The following is a 23,553-nucleotide window of genomic DNA, read 5'->3' as shown; positions in this document are numbered from 1 at the left end:
CACAGGGAGAACACACCACACTCCTCACAGACAGTCACCCGGAGGAAACCCACGCAGACACAGGGAGAACACACCACACTCCTCACAGACAGTCACCCGGAGGAAACCCACGAAGACACAGGGACAACACACCACACTCCTCACAGACAGTCACCCGGAGGAAACCCACGCAGACACAGGGAGAACACACCACACTCCTCACAGACAGTCACCCAGAGGAAACCCACGCAGACACAGGGAGAACACACCACACTCCTCACAGACAGTCACCCGGAGGAAACCCACGCAGACACAGGGAGAACACACCACACTCCTCAAAGACAGTCACCCGGAGGAAACCCACGCAGACACAGGGAGAACACACCACACTCCTCACAGACAGTCACCCGGAGGAAACCCACGCAGACACAGGGAGAACACACCACACTCCTCACAGACAGTCATCCGGAGGAAACCCACGCAGACACAGAGAGAACACACCACACTCCTCACAGACAGTCACCCAGAGGAAACCCACGCAGACACAGGGAGAACACACCACACTCCTCACAGACAGTCACCCGGAGGAAACCCACACAGACACAGGGAGAACACACCACACTCCTCACAGACAGTCACCCGGAGGAAACCCACGCAGACACAGAGAGAACACACCACACTCCTCACAGACACTCACCCGGAGGAAACCCACGCAGACACAGAGAGAACACACCACACTCCTCACAGACACTCACCCGGAGGAAACCCACGCAGACACAGAGAGAACACACCACACTCCTCACAGACACTCACCCGGAGGAAACCCACGCAGACACAGAGAGAACACACCACACTCCTCACAGACACTCACCCGGAGGAAACCCACACAGACACAGAGAGAACACACCACACTCCTCACAGACAGTCACCCGGAGCGGGAATCAAACCCACAACCTCCAGGTCCCTGCAGCTGTGTGACTGCGACACCTACCTGTGCACCACCGTGCTGCCCCAGCATCTAAACTGTGGTATCAAATTATTTAAATCAGAAATAAGTTATTAAAAAAAAGCTCATTTTAATGCTGTCACTGGGAGCAATAAATGTAGTGGCACAAACAAAATTAACCAAACATGCTTTCGTGGTGCAGTCTGCAAAAAAAAAAAAAAAAGGAATAAAATTAAATATCAGGTTGTTGTGGAAACCCCCTGGGAGCCGTCTAACAGCAATCACACCAGCTCTCATTCATCCTCACAAATGCCCATCAGAGCCTTTAAATCTATGACAGCTTGAACAGACTCCATTATCGTCATCATTAGTTCCACACAGGAGGAGAAATCATGCCAAACAGGAAACAAACGCAGATCTGAGCAGGATGCTTAATGTACTAGCAGTTAATTCTTCCTGAGGGACATTTAAAAGACACTGCTTACAGGCTCATATTCTTCTTATATTAACATGATGTACACACGCACACACACACACACACACACACACACAAGCACAGCAGAGCAGAGCACTATTTCCCTTTGAAGTTATGAGCTACATGATAATGGTGAGCAATGTTCAAACAGTAGGAATTCAATCTAAAAAAAATGCATCTGGTTTTCATATATTTGTCTGATTTTTTTTCCACAATAAAAAAACCCCCCATCAAACTCTGTTTAGGCACAACCTGCTTGAGCTCTGGCCGCACTGACCCATCGTTCTACCACAAACCCAACAAAAAACAAACACAGATTTACCCTGTCATAACTGTTGGTGTCGGCTGAATTGTCAGTTCTTTTTATAAAAAAATGTCCACCCCTCTGTCAGCTTCTATAATACTTGTGTTTGGTGGAGAATTTGAGTCAGTGTGAGTCACTGGTACTACAACAGTACAATAAACACTAAATCATAAAAGAGGTGCTTATTGTGATCCCTAAAATCTACCATATATACATCTACCAGCATCATACGTCCTGTTTAAAAAACGTGGCATCTCATGTTACAGCGCTCCTACCGAATCTTCGAAACGCAAACTCCGGTACCTCTGATTCATTGAGGTAAAAGCCTTGGCGGGTTGAAGCATCTCTTTAACTTAATAGTGAATCGCAAGCCACTGTATGTGGGTCATTTACAGTACTATGATTAAAACAATTGACCTTGTGATACACTGGCCTCTACTGGCCACTTTCTGAGGCGCACAAGCAGGAATGGAGACCACTGGGCCGCTTGTTGGATCTGCGTTTTTTTTTTTTTTTGGTAGTGAGTCTTGCAGATCAAACTCAAAGTTAAATCGCTGATCGTGAACTTTGTCCATCACAAATCCTCATCCATGCTGAAGCTGCTCCTGCGACTGCTGGTCTTCGAAGCTCCAGGAGAAACTGAGGATAGCAGAGGGTCAGCACCCCCCACTGGCGACAGCACACCTCCATCGTCCATCAAAATGTCCCCCAGGCCCATGTCCCGCATCAGAGCAGAGTTAAACATGGAGGAGGCGGGGTCTTCTAGCTCACCGAAGCTGAGAGTCCCGAGGTCCAGAGGAATGGTCATGGCTCCGCCCACAGGAGAAGCGGAAGGGGGAGGGGACAGTAAAGTGGAGACTGTGGTTTGGTTAAGCCCAGGTCCTCCCAGAGTGAGCAGGGTTTTAGAAAGCGGCTCGTTGCTGGAGTTCAGAGACGTGATCTGCTGCTGCTGCTGTTGGCCGAGGATGGAGTCTGAACCCTGGGACTGAGCGAGGCCATGGACACGAGCCTGCATCTCCAACTCCTGATCACAACCAACCAGAAGAAAAGAAATCATCAGCACATTGAAAGAGTTTTTTTAATATTAATGTTAATGTTAAACCAGATGCCAGTGAAATCAACACCAGTAATGAAAGGTACAGTTGTGGCTTATTTCCTTTTTTTCTGTTGCTTACATCATGCAAAACAGTGCCACTCAACAGACCATGTTTAAACCTAGTTTAAGAAATACTGTTGCACCATAGCGCAACTCCTGGAGTCACACAATCAGAAGAATCTGAAGCACTTCATTAACAACACAAACTCAAGTCAAATTAAAATAAAATCAGATACAATTTACTCTGCAGACTTTAACAACACATACAAGTCTTGTCCTTGTGAGCTGAGCTGAACTGTGTGAGCTGAAGCAGATCATACGTTTCTCACGTTTCTTTCTGTAGCAGTACGTAGGTCTGACACAATAATTGTATTATTGACTTACTGTACAATATATGGACACTTCCTCAATACATTTTTCTGACCTCAATATTAAGCCCATTGTGTTTCCTGTCCTTGTTTGTTTACATAAGAATGAATGCCAGTTGCTCTCTTCTGTTCTCTGCTTTATGCTGGTCTCTCTATTCTGGGGCTGTTATGTCGATTTGTTTTATAATTTGTTTTCATAAAAATGCCCCTCAGTCTCAAACAGCGACCAGGTCATAGTCAAAAATCAAATCAAAACTTTTCACCAAACTATTCCTGTAACCAGGAAGAGGCCAGCGGTGCTGAAGGAGCAGACCTGAATGCGCAGGAGCAGTGAGCGGTTGGTGTGCTCCAGCTTTTTCTGCTTCATCTCCATGTCTTTAGCCCTCTGCTGTTCCTTCTGCAGTTTTCGGATGTAGTCCACCGAGGCCTTCAGGATGGTGCCCTTGTTCCAGCGCGTCTCACTGTTCCACAGCAGCAAGGAGGAGAGCACAGAGACATCGTTACTCACGCACACCAAAGCCGGGTCATCTCAAAGACATGGGGCTTGGAAACAAGCAGGTAATGAACCGATTTATTTAGAAAATACAAGTGTAGTTCCTCCAACCTTCAATAAACATAATCACAGGAATGTTATCTTAATATTTAAATCCAAAAGCTTACTCTAGAGACTACAGTGGCTCCACTGTAAGGGTTAATGAGGCTTTATTGCAATTTATGTAGCAGTGAATTAAATAAAATTCTGGCTGAAGTGACTCTTTTATTGGCTGATGTTGGTCTAAAATAAAGTTAAAAAGTTAGAGAGGCCATTTCTGAAAAATAGAATGAGATGGATACTGACGGGTCGTTTGACTTTGGAACAAGTGCTCCCAGCTCCTTAATGCGGTCGTTGATATTGAACCTCCTCCGCCTCTCAACTGCGAAAAAATTAATTAATATATATTAATATTTACAATGTTATTACAGGGCAACACGGTGGCGCAGCAGGTAGGTGTCGCAGTCACACAGCTCCAGGGACCTGGAGGCTGTGGGTTCGATTCTCGCTCCGGGTGACTGTCTGTCAGCAGTGTGGTGTGTTCTCCCTGTGTCTGCGTGGGTTTCCTCCGGGTGACTGTCTGTGAGGAGTGTGGTGTGTTCTCCCTGTGTCTGCGTGGGTTTCCTCCCGGTGACTGTCTGTGAGGAGTGTGGTGTGTTCTCCCTGTGTCTGCGTGGGTTTCCTCCGGGTGACTGTCTGTGAGGAGTGTGGTGTGTTCTCCCTGTGTCTGCGTGGGTTTCCTCCGGGTGCTCCGGTTTCCTCCCACAGTCCAAAAACACACGTTGGTAGGTGGATTGGCGACTCAAAAGTGTCCGTAGGTGTGAATGTGTGAGTGTGTGTGTTGCCCTGTTAAGGACTGGCGCCCCCTACAGGGTGTATTCCCGCCTTGTGCCCAATGATTCCAGGTAGGCTTTGGACCCACCGCGACCCTGAACTGGATAAGCGCTTCAGATATTGAATGAATGAATTACTTTTATTTTAATGTATTAATGCAAATGCTTCCTTAGTTTGAAGTCTGACAAGAGGCTGCAGTTTAACAGATTCACCACAAATATTTTGTTTGTTTGGACTTTGGATTTGTTTGTTTACTACATCATAGGAACACATCAGCAAACTTCATGATGAATGGACCAATAAAAATGCTGCAAATGACTATCAATAAGTTCTTTTTACATTGACTTCCACGGTAAGTTACGAAGGTTTTTCTCTTCTCTTGTAAAGTTAATATTTTGGGAGATAAATTTTTTATTTGGACAGCGACAATATGTATTTGATCAATGATCTTCAGATCTACATTTGACAGCCATTTGCTACAAATGATCACTAAAGTTGGTTGTGGGTCTCCTGTCATTAGACTTCCTCATACTTATTTATATTCTCACAGTAGGTTACAGGTAAGTTCAGTTCACCTTTTTTCATAGTCACCATTTTGAAAAATATGGAAATGAAAGTTTGATTTTATTAAGATAAAACAAAAAAAAAATCTGTTTAAGTGAAACTCACTGAGGTTGTGGTTGTCCTTTTTCTGCCGTTCTTTAATAATAGCTTTAGCCTCAGCATCTGAAATAAAGAAGCGTGTAACATACAGTTATTTCAGAAAGAGATTAAAACTGAACGCTAAAAGTCAACAAAGCTCTCGAATAGGCTAACGTACTCCGAATGAACATCAGTAGCCCATATCACAAGACAAACACCTGCTTCAGTCACTGTTATCGTGTAATAATAGTACGAGCAGAACTAACACACTGACACACAATATTTAACACTTTGTGACTAATGCAGTGATAAAGGCAGTGAGCCAAATAATTTTACGCCAAAGAATCATCAGGATCTTTCTCACTGTTTACCCTAATTCCACTTTGTTCAAATATTATTCATTGTCATTTTCATCCTTATCACCCCAGCCTTAGAGCAACTCATTCCCAGAACTTTCTAAAAGCCAGGGGGATGTGAAGGAGAAGTACACATAGGAGGAAGTGTCTGCATAAGACAGGCATATTTACCCTGACTCAATCTAACCTTGAGGGGAGGGGTGTTGCAGAAAATAAGGAACAGGGGAATGAAAGAGAGAAAAACTGTCAGATGAACAGAAAGAAACGAGAGAAGAAGAAAAAGCACTGCACGGTGTGAAGCACCTGTCATCTCTCTCTTGACGTTGTGCAGGTCTGCAGGACAGGAGTTGCTGACGGTGATGGTGGGCGTGGCCATCCCGGCACTGCTGTATACATCCAGGAGGTTTCCTGAGACTGGCAGCTGAGAACCAATAACAGAGCTTTAAATTAGGAGCCTCCCTTTACCATAACGTTAGACCGCTAAGGGTATGCAACCCTACACAATATTTCTAACGAACATCTTCTCTAGAATTGGATGGGTGCTTGGAAATCTGAGTCAGCACCAAGTGGAATTGAGGAACATACCCCCACCCCATCCTTGGATTGCTCACATCCTGTGCCAAGATGAGCTGACAAGTACAAAACATTTACTCGCACATGTGCTAGCAGCCTATTGGAGCAAAACAGACTCTAACCATTCACTTATTTTAAAGGCATAATGTTTACTGCATGTCACAGAATCAAATAACAATCAAAAACTCGCTCGACACCCAGAGCTACTCAACATATTTAAAAGCGAAGAAATAAATGACACTCGTGTTGTCCTGCACTGTAAATTCTGGTGTTGCATTAGTGTTTGAATATTAGACAGGGTGTTTGATTAATAATTAGATGATTAGTACCCAGTTTCACAGCCTTGCATTCTTTATTCACGTCTAACCCAAAGTGAAATAGATTCCTAATAAAAATGTAAGATAAATTAACATTGAGTTACATGCATTGTAAGAAACACCATAGAGTTTTTTAGGATATTTACATTGTTTATTTAATAGTTATGTAGTCAATAAATAGCACAATGTTTTTCTTGTTATTGCATGCAACAGCCAAGAACACAATCCAAAAAATGGACAAACATAACCATAAATCTTTAGACAGAGCTGAAACTTTCTGGACTCAGCAGGAAACACCAGTGCACGAAAAACAGCCCATATAAGAGTCAATAGTATTTTAACTTCCCTCCGAGCTTCCTCCTTATCTGCAGTCCCAGTGCTTTACTCTTCAGAGCCAGCCATGTGTCCTCTTGAATATCAAGCACGTTGTCTACAAGCGCAGTAAAACTCAGCCCAGGCACGACTTCATGGGGTTCATTCAAACTACGAACATCGCCCTGATTATAACTTAACCGTTTGACAACAGAGAAACCCTCTGCATTCACAGGCTCCACACAGATCACAACAACAGGCTGAATCAGACAAGTCTGACTGTTCAGAAATGTAAAAATGTGTGTAGTTTACCTCGAGTTTACTTCTTTTCTTTTCATTCTCCGGCACTAAAACTAGAATCCTCATCTTCTCCTAACAACAGCACACACTTCTTCCTCTTTCTCTTACAGTTAAAAAAAAAGAACGTCACGAATGGGGAAATATCTTTCAGAGGGAAAAACCTTTCACTGTTAGCTATCAGCTTTAACACACATACACACACACACACCTACTCTATGTCCAGTGGCTGAGTGAGAGAGTGTGTGTATGTGTGTGTGTGTGTGTATGTGTGTGTGTGTGTGTGTGTGTGGTGTGTGTCTCCACCTCCCCTTGTAACCCAGTGTGTGTGTTCCCCACCCAGGACCGCCCTTTGGTAACCACGTGTTAGAAATGTAAGTTAGTTTTCAGAAGAGAACTGGATTCCAGTGGCTCCTACACAAATTCAGCCGCACCAATCCAAAAGCAAACGTTTAACCTGTGACATGCCAGGGCATGAAACCTCAAAAACCAGCAATGCTTGAGTAATAATGTCAGGAATTAAAACCGGTGATGCCTGAATTATCGTTATTATGAAACCGGGGGCCTTGCTAATGAGAAACCGCTCTTGAACAGACACTGCAGAGATTCTAGCTGCAGATTCCTGAATGAAATTCAAAGTAATGTATTTACAAAATTAGCCAAAACCTTTTAAACCGGTTAGTTATCACCTTGTCAAACAGGAGTATGTTCATTGCATTAATTTACACAACCCTTCTGCATGCCAGACCCCTGAATTGCCTTTTGCTTGTTCAGCTTGTGGAACCAATGATAAGAAAGTTGAAACCACTTTTGAAACCACTGAAAGGACCACAGCCAAAGAATTCCAGCAGCTGAATCATGGTCTGAACAATTAGTTGAATTGCTGTTTGAAAACGTTCATATTTTTGTTTAGAAAACTGACATATTTCATGTTCAAACCTCAAGCCCAAAAAAACGAATAGGCTGTTGTTTCTGTCCAAAAACATCCTAGCGTTGAGTTCATAGAAAATGTTGGTGACCTCAGCACTGGGAGAAAAAAAAGGACCCAAATGCATGCTGGCTTTTTCTAAAGACGATGGGACTTACCGTGTTGGGAAGCTGCAGGCCAGAGTCGATCAACGTCATAAACTCGTCGTTCAAACTGGATTCCAGGCTGATGATGTCATCGATAACATCTTCAATCTGCATGTTAATGCAGAAACAAACCAAAAAAGATCATTATCAGTCCTTGACAATAAAAACAACACAGAACAACTGCAGCATTTGCAGTTCTTTAGCGCATAAATGTGTCTGAGGCAGTCATTTTCCATGCTGACTCATTAGACTTAAGGATGTCTTAAAAAACACACAATGCAGCAGTTTCTGTGACACACTGGCCACTCCGCCGCGAGACACGAAACACATTCATTAAAACAAAAGGCAAACACGTTAAACCTTAGACAGCATGTACTTCATAGTAGCTCTCCTGCGGGTTAGGACAGTAGTGCACACAAGCCTGGTTGTAGCAGACTGTTCGGCTTATTAAGGACGAGTAGGAAGAGTCCACACACGCTGTGTAGCTTTAACAGCCAAACCCACACGGTGTGCTAAGTGTGCAGGGGCCCATTGGCCTGATAGTGTGAAATTTACCAGCACAATGTGGCACTGAATATGGAGTACAGGAGAGGGCCTGGCCAACTTCACAAGGATTTGACAAAGCATGCATTTGTATTTACGGAGGGAACTGAACACACTTCAAAAGGGTCTAGACATACCACTGAGGGAAACAGCTCGGTTCATTATTGATATAACAGCACACGTCTAAATAACTTAGCATTGCATGGCTTTAAAAAGGGAGTAATTGGAGATTATGCTTGCTGTGCTCTGCAGTGTGGAACATTTGTAGACTATGAGTAAGATTTGCAGCAGCAACTTCCCTGAATATTGAGATGCGGTTTTGTTGAGAACTTGGTTGTGAAATTAGTAAGCCATGTTGGATTTATGGAAAAAGGGTTGTGTAATACTTAATGTTTCTTAACCAACATACACCTGCTGTAGACACCTTACTGATATTAAGGGGGGGGGGAGCTTCAGCTAAATACGCTGCAACAGCACCTCATGCCTTTATGCTGTTACACACTAAATCAGAGGCAAATAAAGACATGTAAATAGCTAAATATTCTGAGCAATATTTTTTTCTTTTGAAACAAACTAAATGCTCTGTGATTTTTACAGTTAATTTCAGAAAAATTAGATATTTAATAATTAATATTTTTTTAATAATTTTTTTAATAATTAATTGTAATTAGATACTCCCGACCGTATTGCCATGCAGGTGCCAGACACTGGCTCAAAATTAAACCGTGGACTTAAAGTTTTTCCAGGGTACATCCAGCAACTGCTTATTTAATTTCTTAGAAATGACACAGCGATGTAAAGCCATTTGTGTTAAAGGCTAAGCACCACTTAATGGACCTCCATGAATATTCCACATTATTGTAGTTACTGACAGATATAAGTATGAATTAAAATGAAAATAGCAGCTTAATTTGCTTTAAAACTGACAATTTTATTAAATTGACGGAAAAACCCGAGTTCGCTACGGAAATTCTCGAACGCGACCGTGACGTCACTGGTGGACAACAGCTGAACAACGCCGCGGTAAAACACAGTTATGACTGACTGTTATGACAGTATCTAGCTAAATAACCAACATTATTCATGACAATAGCCTAGCAATAAGCTAAACTCAAATGTAGAGGTACCGTTATTCTTGTAAATGTGATCGAAGTCAAACTCGAATTCATCCGACACTATAAACCTCCGTAATGCAGCTACGTAGCCGAGTATAATCTGAGCCCCCGAGTTTAGCGAGTCAAGCTAACGTCCACCATCTATGTCACAGGCAAGACGCCTATTATAGTTTCCAAACCCCGTGGGGGGGGGGGGGGGGGGGGGGGGGGGGGCTGGGGGGGGGGGGACCCAACGGTCTTTTAAACCTTATTCCTTCAATTAGTAAGAAATAACATGTTTTCTGACTCTCAATAAACACAAGTTAGGAACTCAAACTCCACTGTATTTATTTGTTTGACACTTTCATATCGCTGGTGCTTAGCATTCAAGGACAAACACTGCCAAACTGACTTTGGACAAGTGTCTGCATTATTAAATATTCCTTCACTGAGCTTTCGCAGGACAATAAACCCAACAGTGGCCAAAATAACTTCAAAGGTACTTTCTTTTTCGAGTACACCTAAAAGGACTTCATTCCCAAGACTGGGGCACCATAAGAGTTACCTAGAAACCTATTAGAAAGTAATGCTTGTTTTGGATTGGGCCTTACCTCTTCTTTATTGGAGCTGAGACTGAGCACAGCCAGGGGGCTGCTGGGAGTGCTGCTGGCGGCCGGAGCCAATTCGGGGGCGGAGCCTGACTGGCGAGGCGAAGGGGATGTGGTCAGGGTTTGACTGACCACTTTGTTGCCGAGGGTGTGGGACAGATACTCTTTAACCTGCTGCCTCTGGGCCTGCTGGATGTGGTACTTAGTCGGGTTCTCCAGATTAGTCTGAACCTGAGGAGAGAGGAGAGACACAGAGCGTGAGCAAACCTGCCTGCAGAGGCAGTAGAGGGCAAAGTAAAGATAAATGTGGTTACTAACACGTTTTCAACCTTCAAACTGAAAAACACACAGGTGTTTTAGAAAGAGTTCTGCATGCAAAACAAAGACAAGCAGAAGTTGAGATGCGCAGGTTTATAAAAGTGTTTTTAAATCATTATCCAGATCAGCATCTTCACACACCTCTGCATTCAGTGTCTGCAGAGAAAAGAGAGTGGTCCATGCTGCATTTTTTTGGTTTTCTTCTTCAAAATCAACAACTGGGTGAAACATGATGTTAATTAAAAGACTGACTGACGGTCACATGCTGTGCAGAGTTTATAATAAGCCTCAAAATGTCCTCAATAATACAAACTGAATTCCTCCGAAGATCCCATGATAATCAATTACATTGTGACACTGGTAGAGCCATGGGTGCTGTAGAGGGCTTCACAAATCTTCTCCTACCTTCAGCACCTCCACTGGGACCTGTGTGGGCGTGGTACGAGCGGAGGGCAGTGAGGAGGACACAGAGATGGCTGATGAGGCGTCAGTGGGACGGAGCTGAGCACTGGACGCCTGCTGCTGGGCTTCTCTTCTCTCCTGGTCCTGAGCCTGCTGCCTCATGAGCTCCTGCCTCATCAAAACCCGTGACGTCATCGCTGAGGCACCAGGGGTCAGTACAGGGTCAGCGGGGGCAACTGAGCTACTGGGAAGAGGGCAAAAGGGTAAATCAGCTTTAGGATATGGCTGTTATCCTCTGCCTGTGCTGTAATTCACAGTACTATACATGTCAGAGACAGATTATCCATGGTTTCTTACTGTTCTTTATCTCAGATGAACCAGGAAAGTAAATAGTATGTTCCACAGAAAAAATGTTAAAATCCAACAGAGTTCCTAGTACTTTCTAATCCTGCAAAAAGAGCCTACATCTACTTATTCTAATAGCCTACAATCCCACGAGATCTATGTTTAACTACTGACTAATGCAGTAATTAGACACCACAGTTTTTATTGTGAGCAGCATCAAACAGTGTACTTATTATAACGACAGGAACAGACAGCAAGAAAAAACCCTTCAGCTCTAGATCATTTTGTTTTTGCTCATGGGTAGAAATATAAATAACTTTGCCCCTACTTGCATCGCCAAGCGAGTTCTGGAAACCCAGTTCCGAAGAGGGAACATTATATTCACAAGGTCCCCCCAGCAAAAAAGTGGGCTATCATTTCTGAAATGTCTTCAGTCTAGTATTTCCCATGAAAGGCCCTCACAGCTCTTCCCAGCATGGCCTGTGTTTGTGCTGAGTCACTGTGGGAGGTGCCAAGGCTCAGAGCGGCAACAACAACAGCAGCAGCAGCTAGCAGGAGAGCTCTCTCTCTCTCTCTCTCTCTCAGCACTGACGTGTGTAGAGCCAGAGAGCGGTGTGCCACTCAGATCTCTGGGGCAGATAACAGTAGTCGGTCTGTGAGAGAGTTCAGCCCCTGGACTCTGCAGCCCTTTCGTAACTGTGTCTTTAACCTTTGAATGATGCTGGGTTGTGCAAGGCTTCCGTCAATCTGGTATTATCAGAGCTTCAGCTTGACAGCCCTCTATCATGGGAAAAAAAGAGCAGGGCTCTTTTTTGAAGGCCAGGTACGAGGAAGAGTCAGCACAGAGTTTGATTACTTTGTTCTGATTGCTGCTGAGTCATTGGGAAGTCCCTAGAAAAATAGCATTAGCATTAAGATGTACTAAGAACAGATACATAAGCCTCTGTCCTTACACATTTCACAGCTAAATTCACTACCTGAACATGCATTCCCAGGACAGAACCATAAGGTTCACCTTTACTCTTTAAATGAAGTGTTTACCTGCATTTGGTTAGACCTTAGACCTGATCAAACGTGTATTTTTCACTAACAAGAGTGAGTATTCTTGCAGGGTTTGGTATGTGGCTGGATTTTGACCCTGGCTAGAGATTGTATGCTTGGGTGAGTTGATGGATAAGCCGACTAAAATAGAGTATGTTTGGATTGGAGATTAGGAGGTGTGGTTCAGTGGGATTTGGCAAGGTTTTATGATTAGGACAAAAAGAAAAATGGATTATTTTTGGTAACAAACTCCTGTCTTCAGCCCTGAGAGTTCACAACAAAACCGAGTCTCACAAGTCCATCTCCTATAAATTAACTGATGTCAACTCCACACACACACACACACACACACACACACACAAAACACTAGATAGGAGGCTGATTTAATTATCGACAGTGGGTCATGTTAAAGATGGAGCACTATTGGTGCTAGATTTACATTTAAATACATTTTAACCTGTTAATACTGTATTTAAAACCTCACACCCTTACTATGTAATTGTACTAGTGTGACTGTGCTGATACGCGACTGGACTCACCTGAGAGCGATGGGCTGGCTCTTCAGCTGGTAGAAAGTGTCGGAATCAGACGTGAGGAGGCCGTCCACCTCAATATCAGCCACAATCCCAGACTCAGGTAAAAGAGGCTCCACGCTACGGAGATGAGAACAAAACTGAGCTGAACATCGTGACAAACACTCAAAAGTAACAGAAGTGTCCATGCTCTTCAGGAAAATGCTTGTCAGTGTCGACTTGAAGGTGAACAGGGCAGGAGGGCCTTTAACGCTACCAAAGAGTAGCACGTCTTCAGCCTAAAATCTGCTTACTAACCAGAAAAACCGCCTTTATAGATCCACCCCCCTATAATGCACATTCACATACAATTTCAAGGCCTGTATTTATGAAAACCCATTGAGTTTGAGAGCTAAATCTGATCTAGGATCATGTTTTCTCCTATTGTACACTGGAACAACCAACCCGATGAGTTCTGAGACATCTGATATACATAAGGGTTTAAGGAGATGTCAGTAACGAGTAACTGATCGTGTTCAGTGTTTCTTCTCTGTACTAACAACAAATCTCGTGTCTGACATGCTGACGTCAAACGTCACATCGGATCGCAGGCAGTGGATTTTTGCTTTCTTTCAACATATCCAGTGATTCAAAACAGTGCCATCAAAACATCACTAACCATCGAACACTACCAGCAGGGGCAGGAAAAACACAAAGCTAGACGTGATCTGCAGAGCTGGGAACCAATGAGCTAGAGGAAGTACTTGTTATTTTAAGCTTAGGTTTCTGTTTTCTATTTGACTTTTGTCTTATTCTGTTTTTGTTTTTTTATTCTTATCTTGGTATTCAGAAATGTGTTGTTTTTATCATTTTGAGTGCACTCCACACACAAAACAAAAACAGGCTCATCAAATTCTAAAGATAATATTCAATAACAACATAAAAACATTACAAACGGACTTAATTATAATTAAAGAACCATGTAATAAAGGCTCGTGCCTGTTGGCAGGCCCATTTGAGGAATTACATTTCACTGAGTGTATTTTTGTTTTAATTCAAATGGCAATATAAACTAAGATTTGACATGAAGTCTCTGAACAGTGCTGTGACACCAAAGAGAACTCTAGATGGTAATTTTAATACCACTGAAACTCTCAGCATACAGGAAGAAGAAGAAATAAATTACTGCAAAATAATCAATGAATTAAGTACACTATCGCTACAAAGTGGGTTTCCTCCGGGTGACTGTCTGTGAGGAGTGTGGTGTGTTCTCCCTGTGTCTGCGTGGGTTTCCTCCGGGTGACTGTCTGTGAGGAGTGTGGTGTGTTCTCCCTGTGTCCGCGTGGGTTTCCTCCGGGTGACTGTCTGTGAGGAGTGTAGTGTGTTCTCCCTGTGTCCGCGTGGGTTTCCTCCGGGTGACTGTCTGTGAGGAGTGTGGTGTGTTCTCCACGGGTCTCCTCCGGGTGACTGTCTGTGAGGAGTGTAGTGTGTTCTCCCTGTGTCCGCGTGGGTTTCCTCCGGGTGACTGTCTGTGAGGAGTGTGGTGTGTTCTCCACGGGTCTCCTCCGGGTGACTGTCTGTGAGGTGTGTGGTGTGTTCTCCCTGTGTCTGTGTGGGTTTCCTCTGGGTGACTGTCTGTGAGAAGTGTGGTGTGTTCTCCACGGGTTTCCTCCGGGTGCTCTGGTTTCCTCCCACAGTCCAAAAACAAACGTTGGTAGGTGGATTGGCGACTCAAAAGTGTCCGAGGTGTGTGAGTGAATGTGTGTGAGTGTGTGTTGCCCTGTGAAGGACTGGTGCCCAATGATTCCAGGTAGGCTCTGGACCCACCGCGACCCTGAACTGGATAAGCGCTTACAGATAATGAATGAATGAATGAATCGCTACAAATACAACCATCAGCAAAACACACGACGAATGTGGTAAGGGCAATACATTTAATCCTCTATGTTCTGTCCCGAGAGCTCATTCACATGTTCAATTTGTTCAGGAGAGCAAACACCTGACCCTAGACACCTAGCATTGGACTGGGGGAGGAGGAGGAGGAACAGAAGATGGTGGAAATGGGGCAGCAACAGGAGACAGAGGAGTAAATGTAAGACCCGATGTCCGTGCCATTGGTTCGAGATCATGGTGAGACTCACTTTTCTTCATCTTCTTAAGGGAAACCTTTTCTATTCTTTTCTCTATTCTAGGAATATTTTCGTCACAGATGAGACAGTATAAATTCACTGCCCCATGAACACCTCTTATTTAAACAAATGGACAAAGTTTGTGTGAAGAGAAGAACAAAAACCAATTTTCTCAAAACACTGACTTATTAATTCAACGTATCTATAGAACAATGACAAAGTTATCTCATAAATACTTATTACCACAAAGAATTTTAGCCTTCTTTAACATGAATGTATTTTAAATCATTTTGGCATGGTAAGGGTGCAACATTTTATTGTTATCGTGATAAATGCGGCCACTGTGATAGGAAATGTGTCATTACAGAGATAAGAATAATCTGATTCAACTATATTAAGCGCAGAGAGTGTATGTGGAATAAACCTGTATTTCTATTTTGTGTGTGGGGGTGGGGGTTTCACAATATAATAATTTACCGTGTGTAAATATCGTGATGTGATATTTGCTCCATATCGCCCACCCCTAACATCTACTTCTCCATGGAGGGGTACGGAGGGCCTAAAGCGGAACTCTGTATTAAACCTAAGTGTACACACCCTCTGTAAGGCACCGAGTCTAACCCTGCCTGAGAAACGGGACGGTACCGAACTCAAACGAACCGCAGCTCATCCCCTAAGTCTCCGGCGGATTCCAGCCTCACCTCCGTGAGCAGCGGCGAGCTCCATGTCCTGGAGAGACGCGCAGGAAAGGCGGTGATAGCCGTTGGGTTCTGGCTTTAACCACCGCCGCACCCGCTCCGTTACAGCTTCACTCCGGCTCCGTCTACAGCAGCGTCACAAAGACCGAGTCCAAACAAAAGGGAAGTTTCTCGAAGCTGGAAATTCCTCCCATAAACCCGTTTCAGTCGCGCATAGTGCAGCACACAACGATATTTACTAAAAAAAATAGGAAGCAGTAGAGGAACATCCACCAACGCCAGGCTCAACCGCCAGAGGGCGCTTCTGCACCACTTTCATTCAAACAGGGTCAGCTCAGCTCCTGTCCAAAAGTTTGTAGTCGCACCTTATACTTAGTGAATTCATTCATCTGCTCTAAAGCAGAGGACATCAGCTTGCAGGCGAAATAAAAAGTGAAAAACGTCTAGAACATTCAAGCTCCACCATTTTAAATCTCAGCAGAGTATGTGGGTGTTATTGTGTATTAATAGTATACTGAGAAACGTATAAAGGGAGTGTCCGCCAAAGGCTCAGATACTGAAAACAAAAGATGTGTCATGGCCCACTGCTTCGTGGCAACCTTCATGAGATAATGGTCAAACAGTTCAAGGCGAACATTTCTCAGAACCAAACAGCCAAGTATTTTGGTCTTTCACTCTTTACTAGACATAATATTTTTAAATGTTTCAGGAACTGGAGGAACCTCAGTCCGTGTACGGCAAGGCCAGAGACCACTGTGGAATGTGCATGACCTTTGAGCTCTCAGACGGCATAGCATGAGAAACCATCATGTTAACGTGATAAATATAGCCACATGGGCTCAGGATTACTTTGGAAAAACACTGTTACTTTGCTTCAAGAGTCTACGTCTGTCTCCTGTGGCGCATCATGGAGAGGAGGATCCGACATGGAGAAAGCAGACAGTCGAGTAGCTGAGGTCTTGTATCAAAAATTCCACTCAAAAACTTCAACAATTATTTCTTTCAGTTCGCAAATGATTAAAGAGTGTAACTGAAAGGAAAGGTGATTTAATAAAGTGGCAAACACACATCTAAGAGTTTCAAGTGTGTTGCAGGTGTCAAAAACAGAAAAATAACTGTATTTACAAAGTGCAAACAAGTGATCAGTGAAAACCCTAGGGATCTTTTCTTGCTTCATCTTCATGCTTTTGTCAATGAAAAAAAGTTTCACGGAGTGGCACAGCAGGTAGTGTCGCAGTTCCCGCTCCGGGTGACTGTCTGTGAGGAGTGTGGTGTGTTCTCCCTGTGTCTGCGTGGGTTTCCTCCAAGTGACTGTCTGTGAGGAGTGTGGTGTGTTCTCCCTGTGTCTGCGTGGGTTTCCTCCGGGTGACTGTCTGTGAGGAGTGTGGTGTGTTCTCCCTGTGTCTGCGTGGGTTTCCTCCAAGTGACTGTCTGTGAGGAGTGTGGTGTGTTCTCTCTGTGTCTGCGTGGGTTTCCTCCGGGTGACTGTCTGTGAGGAGTGTGGTGTGTTCTCTCTGTGTCTGCGTGGGTTTCCTCCGGGTGACTGTCTGTGAGGGGTGTGGTGTGTTCTCCCTGTGTCTGCGTGGGTTTCCTCCAAGTGACTGTCTGTGAGGAGTGTGGTGTGTTCTCCCTGTGTCTGCGTGGGTTTCCTCCGGGTGACTGTCTGTGAGGAGTGTGGTGTGTTCTCCCTGTGTCTGCGTGGGTTTCCTCCAGGTGCTCCGGTTTCCTGTGAATGTGTGTGAGTTTCCGGTGTGAGTGAATGTGTGACTGTGTGTTGCCCTGTGAAGGACTGGCGCCCCCTCCAGGGTGTATTCCCGCCTTGCACAAAATGATTCCAGGTAGGCTCTGGACCCACCGTGACCCTGGATAAGCGCTTACAGATAATGAATAATGGATAAAAATTTCACGAGAAGTAGCTACTGAACAATTTATGGGGTCTGGACGTATATTACACACTTCTATACACTAAGAATAGCTCCACGATTTAGGGAATAATATTCTTTAGTATGTAATAAGCCTGGCATTTTCAGGGGTTAAAATAACTGCTGTAACGTTGTAGCTGAGCATGTAGTAAAACGACAAATCCATATGTGCATCCTCACTTTTAGATACATGAATCCTGCTTTCGTGAAACAATTGCGTGAGTTCTGCTTAAATGTCTCAGAGGCGAGTATTGACCATGAAGTTAACATTGTTTTTTACAGATAACTAAGCATTTCTTGCCCCTGCACGTCCTCTTTCATGAGGACAGCACATGTTGAACCATGCATTCCTTTAGGCACAAACAAAACAGACCATTCCCTGGACTCAGTAAGCCTGCACCGTTCATTCATTTCCAGCACACAGCTCACTGGAAACTAGAGCAGCAGAAAAAAGAGAAAAACAGCATGAGCAGCTGTGCTGAGTCATTTCCTGTAAAATTCAAGGATGGAGGGAGTAAAACGAAAGCTGTTTATCAAGGCTCTGATTTTTTTTTTTTGGAAAAGAGGCACATTTTTTTTTAGCTCAGCATTAAATTCTAGGGATTAATTTTTAAAATCACTTGTTACTTTTCCCCAAAAGCACTGCACAAACATCACTGCAGTGACAGTAGGATTTGTATCTCTGTGCACTCTTCCCAACAGCTTAAATCCGACTGATTACTGGGTTAGGTTTCAGACGCTTAGCATTCATTTTTTGCAGAACGTGTATTAAGCCTAGACCTGGACTTCCCACCATTGATAAAGGAGACCCTCAACCCTACAACGATCAAGGGAAAGTCTGTATACAATAATGTTACAACCCGCAAAAGGGTGTCACATCTTCTGTGATAAAATGAGCTTCCATTATTCACTTATTCTGTGTAATAATACGCTGCTATGTTCACGCAGCAGTAGTAACCCTGCAATTACTTTAAATATCCATACACACGCTACCGTTCATTTTAACGACACTCTCGCCCTGTCCTTCCAAGTGTAACTACGTCAATAAACCCATTACAATGTTTATTCACAAGGACGAGCAAACAGGCTTTGAATAGAAATCAGGCCTAAGCTGAAATCTGTCAGTAATTTAAAGATTTCCACCACAGTTTTGTTGAATAAACACAGACTTTTACATAAACAATATTTGTGGTCTGTTATTCCCTGACTTATACGTCCTAACGGTTAGCACAAACAAGTCTCTAGTCCGCTAGGATTCTCACGCATGTTCAAGTGAGAGTTCACATCTAGGAGAAGTTCCTCTCATTCATTGGTCTCAGGGAAGGAACGCCAGCATCAGCTCTTTGCACAAAACCTGGTTCCGTTTCTCCCAGTAAGGAAGGACAGATCAGTCTGCACGCTGCTGAGTGAGCTATCAAAGGGTGAACCAGAAACCCACACACATTAAAAAAGACGTGACAGCACTGCTGAGGCCAGCAAAGCGGAGTTAGTCAGATGAGACAGTGTGACAGGCAACAGACTCAATTTAAAAGGGAAAATGCTCTCATACAAGCTGTGAGGTGGCCTCTGACAAAAGTGGACCAAGGAGCGTAACCTAGAACTATTAGATTTAGATTTAGAAAAGTGTTGGTATTTTGCATAGTCCAGAATAAAGTAAATCCCTGTCAACGAACCCGAACCCACACGCCTATTTCACAAAGCACCGGAACAAGTTGGTTAACAAATAGTAAACACTTGTTGAGTGCTGTTGCAAGAAGCCACACAACAAAGCGTTGGTTTATCTTTAACAGATCAAACAGCACATTCCAGGCTTTGTTGCCACACGACCGATCTGTTGATCACTATTGGGGAAAGTCAAGTATCATGTCATAGCGGAGATAAAGACCGGCTGTGTAAATGAAGTGGAATGTAGGCTAATTACTTTTCTAACAGCTGTATCAGCATCTGAGTAGTCACCAAGAACGCAATCAAGATCTTACAAACAATCAGACTGTGAATTGGATGTTGAGTCTAGGGACAGTATGAACCATGCAGTTTTTATGTGTTTTAACTCCAACACAGAGTTAAAGAATGAACTGCTAACGGACTGTTGTGGTACTATTTTTAAAATACTGTTGATGTGTCCCTACAATGAAGTTTGGACAGTTTTAAAAACAGACCGTGTAAAAACATACTGATGCCTTTGTTGATATGAAATAAACGTACAGTGAGAACTATTAGTCTGAGTAAAGGTTATTAATGTTGTAGTACACATGCCATTTAGTAACTGCTTGATTAAAGTTTGTGTCCTCCTCAGCATCTAACACTGTTCTGATCAAAGCTCAAGTGTTATTTTCAGTATTCGTTCATAATTAAATCCTCTTATTACTCAACATTAAAATTCTTCTACAAAAAGCCAGTTTAGGTGAACGTTTTTAAAATGCCTGTTAGCACAAAGCTAACTTAATAGCCAAGTAACTCCGGGAGGAGGGACAACCTTCTTTAGTCCTGCCCCCATTCACACTGATTAAGTGTTTCGGTGTGGTTTGATGTTTGATTAAAGGGACAACACAGGGGTGTCTATGATTCAGTCTTAAAGGAACAGTTTGCTGTATCCCAAAGGATAAAAATTATGGATCCACAAGGTTGTCAGAAAAGGAAAATGCAGGATATTTTAAAAGAACCATCATTCATTCATTGTCTGTAACCCTTATCCAGTTCAGGGTCGCGGTGGGTCCAGAGCCTACCTGGAATCATTGGGCGCAAGGCGGGAATACACCCTGGAGGGGGCGCCAGTCCTTCACAGGGCAACACACACTCACACTTTTTGAGTCGCCAATCCACCTACTAACGTGTGTTTTTGGACTGTGGGAGGAAACCGGAGCACCCCGAGGAAACCCACGCGGACACGGGAAGAACACACCAACTCCTCACAGACAGTCACCCGGAGGAAACCCACGCGGACACAGGGAGAACACACCACACTCCTCACAGACAGTCACCCGGAGCGGGAATCAAACCCACAACCTCCAGGTCCCTGGAGCTGTGTGACTGCGACACTACCTGCTGCGCCACCGTACCGCCCTAAAGAACTCTTCTCAGTGTAAAAAAGCAGCCATTTTGTTTAAGCATAATAGCTTGGATGTGTCAGAAATTCTTTACTAAACTGTTTTAAAAATGGGGAGACCCACTCCATGAAGCAGAAACGAGTTCATCAAGAGGCTACAAAGCAGTTTGGTTCATTACACGAGTTGCATTTTGTATACATATGTAATAATAATAACAACAACAACAATAACATATATTGTGGTAAAATTCACTGATTGCACCTTTAATGTTTACCTCCCCACCCACCTGATGAGGTTGAGAGACTCAGAGGAATCCAGGATCACGAAGACGGTCTGCGGCTGATGTCCAGGCACCACGACCTGACTGATGCTCTTTTGTTTTAAGGAAGCCTCCAGTGTCCCCTTCTCTTCTCCCTGTTCCTGGGCTGGGACAGAAAGGCTAGACATTTCTCCACAGAGAGGCAGCCGCTCTTTGAGCTGTGTGGCTGGCTGCAGGACCAGCTTAAATCCACCTACGGAATGCGCTCAGAATATCCTGGTTAACGTTGAGTGTTTCTCCAGAGAGTCTGCTAGACTTGTGGCAAGTACCTAGTTCAGGATGAAAAAGGGCTGAAGAGAGCTGTTTTTATCTAGAACTTGAGCCAGTGTTTCAGAGCTTTCTGTTTCGTCCTGAGTATCACGACCCGGTAAACAATACAGTTAACACGCAAACTATCAGTCTATCTCTCATTAACGAGCATTTTAAAGTCGTAACAGTCGCTTAGCACAGCTATAAGAAGCGAACTCGTACCGTTTAACGTTGTCTAATGCCGTTAAAGCCGCTGACGTGCACTCTCTCGGGGGCTCTGCGGTACTGAGCCCGGGTACCGTTAGCTGGAGTTCGACTCTACACTGGGAAAGCCCCCAATGTGACGTCGCTACTTAGAAACGACAAATCACCAGAGCCTGGTTGACAGCGGCGTTAGCCAATAGGAGTTTGATATGGGCGGGCTTATATACATTCACACCAATAAGAGGCCAGTATAAGTGGTTGTTTACTTCAGCGCTTGTCAATCTCGTTTGTCGTGGAGAGTCCCCCCCACCAGCGCTAAACACAGGTCTAACTGATGCAACGCAGATTTCAGCCTCGTAAATATTTAGAGGATGAGCTCATACCTTTAAATATTGAGCAACGAAAGCGTAAAAAATAAACACAATAAAGAGAAACCTGTTTATATCCCTAAAACCCCCATGTGATAATCAAGCAACCTTTATTTTTTGGAAAAAATGTTTTATTTAATAACAATGGTAAATAAAATAACCAGAATTCACAACTTTACACGAGACAATGATTCACAAAAGAGCCAAAGGTTCATAAAATATGTCTGTAATAGTACCATTCAAGCGCTTATCCAGTTCAGTCCAGAGACTACCTGGAATCATTGGGTGCAAGGCAGGAACACACCCTGGAGGGGGCGCCAGTCCTTCACAGGACAACACACACACTCACACATTCACTCACACACTCACACCTACAGACACTTTTGAGTCGCCAATCCACCTACCAATGTGTGTTTTTGGACTGTGGGAGGAAACCGGAGCACCCGGAGGAAACCCACACAGACACAGGGAGAACACACCACACTCCTCACAGACAGTCACCCGGAGGAAACCCACGCAGACACAGGAAGAACACACCACACTCCTCACAGACAGTCACCCGGAGGAAACCCACGCAGACACAGGAAGAACACACCACACTCCTCACAGACAGTCACCCGGAGCGGGACTCGAACCTACAACCTCCAGGTCCCTGGAGCTGTGTGACCGTGACACCTACCTGCTGTGCCACCGTGCCGCCCATCTGTAATAGTGTATTTTCATAATATACTTTGTGTTTTGAAAACATGCAGAATAAACATCTGCATAGATGTTGCCAGATAACCCTACAAGACACATTACAATTAAAAAGATATAGCCAACTATCTCTCTACTCAGTTTAGGTGTTAAAATGCTAGGAGGTTTGACTGGTCCTATCACAACACTTCTCAGTTCTCTGTCACAACAGAACAGTTTCTCAGCAAACAGCCACAGACTTATCATCCTTTAACCCATCCTTTAAAGGTGTGAGCCCTGCCCTCCACTTTTTGATATTCACAGAAATGTTTACATGTAACATAATGCTTGTTGTAAAAGGTACATCACTTATATTAATAAAGGAGCTCTTCATAATTGGTTCATAAAAGTGCATAGTTCTTACTAAAGCACACCTACCTTGCCTCCAGAGTTTATGCATCCTGAATCCCAACCAATGTACTGCTGCATTATTCAAGGTGATCTCCAGCTGCCGAGCAGATGAACCACAACAACAAAGACAGCTGTTTTTCAAACAGGTTTTTCTCACATAGAAAGCACTTGTGTTGATACCATCACTAATTTCCAGGAACACCCTTTGTAATATGCAGTTTATTCCCTCTAATATGAAAATTAAACAAAACTACCCAGTGCACCTTTATATCACCCTCACCAAGGATACAGCTCTCTATCATTTCTCATAATCATGAATTACATTGTCATAATGACTTAACATCTCATACATTTGATTTGCTTTGTCATAATACGAGCAAGTAATAGATGAGACCTTATGTCATAATCATTAAATATTGGTCAGATGTTGGTCGATCCTGGACATCTATTTATTTTTGGAAATAAGAGGCAGTGGCCAGCCACAGAAAAAAGAGACCGACACTGTATCATTGTTTCCACATTTCTGCCTATGTGAGTTCACTATGGATATGTGAATAGAAGGA

At 43.7% G+C, this 23,553-nt stretch overlaps 1 protein-coding gene across 5 annotated transcripts; it reads right to left on the bottom strand.

Annotated features, from left to right (window-relative positions):
- Window positions 1–809: 809 nt before the first annotated feature.
- On the bottom strand, window positions 810–21,577 carry tfe3a (transcription factor binding to IGHM enhancer 3a). Of its 5 annotated transcripts, none has more exons than XM_066643764.1 (10): window positions 21,051–21,577; window positions 12,996–13,109; window positions 11,074–11,314; window positions 10,354–10,581; window positions 8,118–8,213; window positions 5,836–5,953; window positions 5,204–5,260; window positions 4,007–4,082; window positions 3,482–3,629; window positions 810–2,728 (listed from the first exon to the last, which is right to left on the bottom strand). In XM_066643764.1, the coding sequence occupies exons 1-10, from the start codon at window positions 21,209–21,211 to the stop codon at window positions 2,279–2,281; spliced, it is 1,689 nt and encodes a 562-aa protein (XP_066499861.1). In that variant the 5' UTR covers window positions 21,212–21,577; the 3' UTR covers window positions 810–2,278. The 5 variants fall into 5 exon arrangements, with proteins under 5 accessions (XP_066499861.1, XP_066499862.1, XP_066499864.1 ...); XM_066643765.1 differs by having other exon boundaries at window positions 11,074–11,311; XM_066643767.1 differs by lacking the exon at window positions 21,051–21,577 and adding an exon at window positions 15,799–16,429.
- Between the last annotated feature and the right edge of the window lie 1,976 nt (window positions 21,578–23,553).

The sequence above is a fragment of the Hoplias malabaricus genome, chromosome 14 (assembly GCF_029633855.1).
Source record: "Hoplias malabaricus isolate fHopMal1 chromosome 14, fHopMal1.hap1, whole genome shotgun sequence".
NCBI classification, from domain to species: Eukaryota; Metazoa; Chordata; class Actinopteri; order Characiformes; family Erythrinidae; genus Hoplias; species Hoplias malabaricus.
Note: the sequence above shows the minus strand (reverse complement) of the source record. Positions and strands in the feature narration are given on the sequence as shown.

Coding starts and splice junctions, on each gene's coding strand:
- tfe3a (XM_066643764.1), bottom strand. CDS start 21,211: ATGTCTAGCCTTTCTGTCCCAGCCCAGGAACAGGGAGAAGAGAAGGGG. Junction 8,214..10,353: donor TCAGCTCCAATAAAGAAGAG/GTAAGGCCCAAT, acceptor ATTAACATGCAG/ATTGAAGATGTTATCGATGA. Junction 4,083..5,203: donor AAAGGACAACCACAACCTCA/GTGAGTTTCACT, acceptor ATTTTTTCGCAG/TTGAGAGGCGGAGGAGGTTC.